At 58.3% G+C, this 5597-nt stretch overlaps 1 protein-coding gene across 1 annotated transcript; it reads left to right on the forward strand.

Moving 5' to 3' along the window:
• The first annotated feature begins 1390 nt into the window (after positions 1–1390).
• Positions 1391–3567, forward strand: LOC146799952 (histone H1.3-like). Its single transcript, XM_085620863.1, has one exon. The coding sequence runs from the start codon at positions 1700–1702 to the stop codon at positions 2348–2350; it is 651 nt and encodes a 216-aa protein (XP_085476989.1). The 5' UTR covers positions 1391–1699; the 3' UTR covers positions 2351–3567.
• Positions 3568–5597: the final 2030 nt, after the last annotated feature.

Below are 5597 nucleotides of genomic sequence, written 5' to 3' on the forward strand. Positions count from 1 at the left end.
GTTCACCCCTGGCTGTTGGTGTGAAAATAAAACACCTCACATTCTCAGGAAAGTGTATTTAGCTCCTTTACAGTATCAGAATATGGCCTGCAAGGCCTTGGGCCTACTTCCAGCCTCCTGGCACCAGTTGTACTGATACTTGTGACATTTGTAGGTGTTAGGCTTCAAGGGGATGAAGTCGCACCTTCTACCCAGGGTCATGGAGCTCCGCGCAGGGTGAGATTTCAGGGTTCACCCCTGGATGGAGGTGTGACTATGTGGAGTGTTTTGTTTTCACACCTCCAGCCAGGCATGAACCCTGAAATCTCACCCTGCGCGGAGCTCCTCAACCCTGTGTAGAAGGTGCAACTTCATCCCCTTGAAGCTGTACACCTCCAAATGTCACACATATTACTAAAACAGGTACCTGGAAGCTAGGGATGGGCCGGAGATCCTGAAGGCTAAGATCTGATACTGGGACTGGTGTTCATGTACGTTCTGGACTATGTGAAGTGTTCTGTTTTCTTCCCCTACCTCCGTCCAAATTAGCAGCAGGCCTCGATCAGGCTACAGGGCGCAGAATATCATTTCTGGTCTCAGGTCTCCCTCGTGATATACCATTGGATTCAGGAGTGGTCCCCACTCCAGCGATAGGGCTCAGTAGAACAGTTGTAGTCACATGCCTCACTCTGTACTGTACTATTCAGTTCCGCAGTGGGCCTCCCCCCGGTCATAGGCTCAGCGTCTGACATACAGTAACTCACTCTGTCTACAGATGTCACCTCAGACGTACACCTAGCTCCAGCTTTAAAAATCAGCTCAGTAGAGTGCCTCCATGCCGGTACTGGGGTCACCATTTCAGGTGCATTCCCACCCTCTGCTCTCACTTGGGGTGTTTTTAAACATGTAGGCCTAACTCGGCCGCCTTCCTTCGTTGTGTCACTGTATTTATTTTATTTAGTCTGCGCCCGCCTCCTCTGGCTCGGCGCTCGGCAGTGAATGCCCTCTGCCTGCATGTGAAGCTGCCAGCACACGGCCGCCTGGTGATGCATGCGAGGCCGGAGCCAGGGCCGTGCCCCGCTGCTTGTAAAAGGCCTCCGGTTGCGCCCCCCCCAGCCGTGGGTGCCACAGCCGAGGGTGCAGGCGCCGGGCTGGGGGCTCCCTGGCATTGTTTCCACCCCGCGCTCGGCCGGCGGAGCCCTGTGTTACTTCGGCCCGTTCCAGAACGCGCTCCCCGCGGCCCCCGCAGCCCCACTGTGACGCCGCAGGGCCCGCTCCCTGCAGGAGCCCCCTCCCTCCCGCGGGCCGCCGCTCCCGGCCGCAGGAGGCGAGAGTGGACCGGGGAAAAGGGGCCGGGAGCCCGGGATTTCAGGCATGGAGGCGTCCGCCGTCGGGGGAGCGCCGAGTCTCCCCGCGGATCACAAGCCAGGGACGAGGGGTGGATCCGAAACGGGGGCAGGCCCGGGAGAGGGCCGAAGCTGGGCTCCTGGTCATACATGTGTGGAAGCGCGTGTTTAACTGATTGTGCTTTAAAACGTGGATAATCGGAAGGTAGGAAACACAAAAGTCAGCTCGGAGCAGAGAGCCGAGTGTGCCTCGCAGAGCCCTGTCTGCTCGCGACCAATCAGAGGCTGGCTCCTCCCTGTATATATTCACGGGGCTCGGGCCGAGAGGGACATTTCTGTTCTGTGACAGCGCCCGCGCCGAGACTTGCATTGCAATGGCCGAAACCGCTCCAGCCGCCGCGGCGCCTCCCGCTGAGGTCGCCCCCAAGAAGAAGCAGCAGAAGAAGACAGCGGGGGCCTCCAAGGCCAAGAAGCCTTCCGGCCCCAGCGTGGCCGATCTGATCTTGAAGGTGGTGACCGCCTCTGCCGAGAGGAAGGGAGTCTCCCTGTCGGCCATGAAGAAGGGGCTGATCGCCGAGGGCTACGATGTGGACAAGAACAAGAGCCGGGTCAAGGCCTCCGTCAAGAGCCTGGTCAGCAAAGGCGCCCTGGCCCAGCTGAAGGGCACCGGGGCCTCCGGATCCTTCAAGGTGAACAAGAAGCAGCTGGAGGGCAAGAAGGCGGCCAAGAAGGCGGCCGCCAAGACCAAGAAACCAGCGGCCAAGAAAGCTGCCCCTGCTGCCAAGAAGCCCAAAAAGGCTCCCGCGGGGGTCAAGAAGAGCCCGAAGAAGGTCAAGAAGCCAGCGGCAGCAAAGAGCCCCAAGAAGCCCAAGGCTGCCCCCGCCAAGAAGGCTGCCAAGAGCCCAGCGAAAGCCAAGGCGGCGAAGCCCAAAGTGGCCAAGAAAAGCCCTGCCAAGGTAGTCAAACCCAAGGCAGCCAAGCCCAAAGCAGCCAAGCCCAAGAAGGCAGCGCCCAAGAAGAAGTAAGGGCTTGCACCGAGACACTGCAAACACAACGGCTCTTTTAAGAGCCATCCACCCGGTCTAGAAGAGAGCTTGTTCACCCCCACCCTTTCACCCCGCGTGCACACTTCTCAATAATAATAAACGGCACAGTAAATCCCTAGCGCACCTTTACACACGCGAGTGCCGTGTGTGATCTTGGTCATATGAACGGCTCTTTTGGTGCTGCGTGGATTGGAATCTTTATAACAAAGAAAGAAGGGGGTCTGGGAGTTATTAGACCTCAGTTTATAATAAATGTGAGATAACGTGTGCCTTGGTGCTTTCACTGTATCCGGGCAGACTCGAAGTGGTGTCTGCATAAAGCAGACGATTGTGAACGTGAAATCGAGCGCAGTCAACGGCGGCGTGTTCCAGGGTGACCAAGGGCGGTACACTTAAAACATCCTGGTCTCCTCGCCCAGTTGATCGGGGGCGAGTGGTTCGTGTGACTACAAATGAGTGGATGGACACGGAGACAAAGGTTGACCGAAGCGCGGGCTTCGGCTCCAACGTACATCGTCCAATCGGAGGGTGTCTTTTTCTCCACAGCTCATTGGAGAGGCAGGCTACAGCCTCCGGTTGAGTAGCCAATCGTTGCACACCGCGGGCTGTTTTCAAACCTGGGGCGGTCGCTTCAGCCAACCAGAGCAGCCCTCCGTCTTCGAGTGCATAAATAGGGCTCTTGCCTGCTCGAACTCCATTCTTCCTCGCTCGTCGTTGAGAGAGACCGCTCCCGCCATGGCCCGCACCAAGCAGACAGCCCGCAAGTCCACCGGCGGCAAAGCGCCTCGCAAGCAGCTGGCCACCAAGGCTGCCCGCAAGAGCGCCCCTGCCACCGGTGGAGTCAAGAAGCCTCACCGCTACCGACCCGGCACTGTGGCTCTCCGCGAGATCCGCCGCTACCAGAAGTCCACCGAGCTCCTCATCCGCAAGCTGCCCTTCCAGCGCTTGGTGAGGGAGATCGCCCAGGACTTCAAGACCGACCTGCGCTTCCAGAGCTCCGCCGTCATGGCCCTGCAAGAGGCCAGCGAGGCCTACCTGGTCGGGCTCTTCGAGGACACCAACCTGTGCGCCATCCACGCCAAGAGGGTGACCATCATGCCCAAGGACATCCAGCTGGCCCGTCGCATCCGAGGCGAGAGGGCCTAAGGAGACACCGACCCGAACAACCACCACAACGGCTCTTTTAAGGGCCACCACCCTGTCACCTACGAGCTTCTCTTATCTGCCATGTTCTACAGGTGTGGGTGGGTGGGCTGGCTGAGAGTACCCCGAGTACTGGGTAACTTATACCGGCACTGGGAAACTTATACCGGCACTGGGAAACTTATACCGGCACTGGGAAATCCGAGCACTCGGTGTGCACAGCCACCTCTTCAATTAATAAAGCGCTTTGTTTGGGTAGAGGGTCGTGCTGGGATCCGCTGGTCACAAGCCAGCGCTGTGGGGCATCTGTACATCGGGTTTATGTGTCCCGATTTCGGGAGCCTTTGCCCTGGGGCGGATGTTAGCCGTTGCCCCTGGTCTTAAAGTACAAACACAACGTGACACCCGCACACACTAAAACTGGTCGCAGGAAACAATAAGCCCGGGGGCAGCCGTGCGAGTTCCGCGTGGGCTTTATTTAACGTCATCGTTACATTACAGTGCTTGTGTGACACTTGGTCCCAAAGAGGGCTCATTCATATAAACATGCTTATTAAAACGGGTTGCCTGCTCCATCGTCCCTCGGTCTGCAGCAAGCCCCGTGAGAGCGGGTCTTGTGCGCTCAACATTACCGTTTAAAACACTTCTTTCTCCGGTCATAAATGAAGCACATTAGCTCTTAGGGGAGGACGTGAGTGGCCCTTAAAAGAGCCGTTGTGTTAGTTGGGGATGCGCCTCGAAGCCTTACTTGGCGCTGGTGTACTTGGTGACGGCCTTGGTGCCCTCGGACACGGCGTGCTTGGCCAGCTCTCCGGGCAGCAGCAGACGCACTGCGGTCTGGATCTCCCGGGAGGTGATGGTGCGCCGCGAGTTGTAGTGGGCCAGGCGGGAAGCCTCCCCGGCGATGCGCTCGAAGATGTCGTTCACGAAGGAGTTCATGATGCCCATGGCCTTGGAGGAGATGCCGGTGTCCGGGTGCACCTGCTTCATCACTTTGTAAATGTAGATAGCATAGCTTTCCTTCCTGCTCCTCTTGCGCTTCTTCCCGTCCTTCTTGGGCGGCTTGGAGAGCGCTTTCTTGGAGCCCTTCTTGGGAGCCGGCGCGGACTTGGCTGGTTCAGGCATGGTCGACAATCTGCACCGCTTCCTGTGGAGCCGAGAGAAATAAGGCAGGCGAGCCCGGCACTTGTATTTATAGGCTGGCCGTGTAAAGTAGCTGCTTCTCTGCTCTCCCGTCTCATTGGCAGGCTCAGGCAGGGCCCCCACTTCCCTTTGTAATGCGGTACTGGAACTTTGATTGGTGAAAAGGAAGCCCTCCTCCCTCCAATGAGAAGAACTATCAGAGCCTAGCTGTCAACCAATCAGAAGCGCCCGAAGTCTTTATATCGCCGGAGTCCCGCAGAACAGCAGTACTATTCTTTCTGTTGTGTGAGTGAGCCCCTGCATCGATCGCCATGTCTGGACGCGGAAAGCAAGGAGGAAAGGCCCGCGCTAAGGCCAAGACACGCTCTTCCAGAGCCGGGCTCCAGTTCCCCGTGGGCCGTGTGCACAGGCTGCTCCGCAAGGGAAGCTACGCCGAGAGGGTGGGCGCCGGTGCCCCAGTCTATCTGGCTGCAGTCCTGGAGTACCTGACCGCTGAGATCCTGGAGCTGGCCGGCAACGCGGCCCGGGACAACAAAAAGACCCGCATCATCCCCAGACACCTCCAGCTGGCCATCCGCAACGACGAGGAGCTGAACAAGCTGCTGGGCCGAGTCACCATCGCCCAGGGAGGAGTCCTGCCCAACATCCAGGCCGTGCTGCTGCCCAAGAAAACCGAGAGCCACAAGGCAGGGGGCAAAGCAAGCAAGTAAAGGCCCGCAGACCACCGTGGAAACGCACCCTAAACACAAAGGCTCTTTTCAGGGCCAACCACAGACTCCATCAAAGAGCGTATCCGTGGCCAAGGTGTTACTCTGGCGGCTTCATAGTTGCGGCAGCGCCCGCACCGTCGCTACATAGGAGGGCATGCACAAGCCCTCGGACGTACACGTAGATCTTGGCCCCCGTCCCAAAACCTAGCTTGAGGCCCACAATAATAATG

The sequence above is a fragment of the Triturus cristatus genome, chromosome 8, assembly GCF_964204655.1.
Source record: "Triturus cristatus chromosome 8, aTriCri1.1, whole genome shotgun sequence".
In the NCBI taxonomy this organism is placed as follows: Eukaryota; Metazoa; Chordata; class Amphibia; order Caudata; family Salamandridae; genus Triturus; species Triturus cristatus.

Excerpts from the sequence above, each read along its gene's own strand:
- LOC146799952 (XM_085620863.1), top strand. The coding sequence starts at position 1,700 with ATGGCCGAAACCGCTCCAGCCGCCGCGGCGCCTCCCGCTGAGGTCGCC.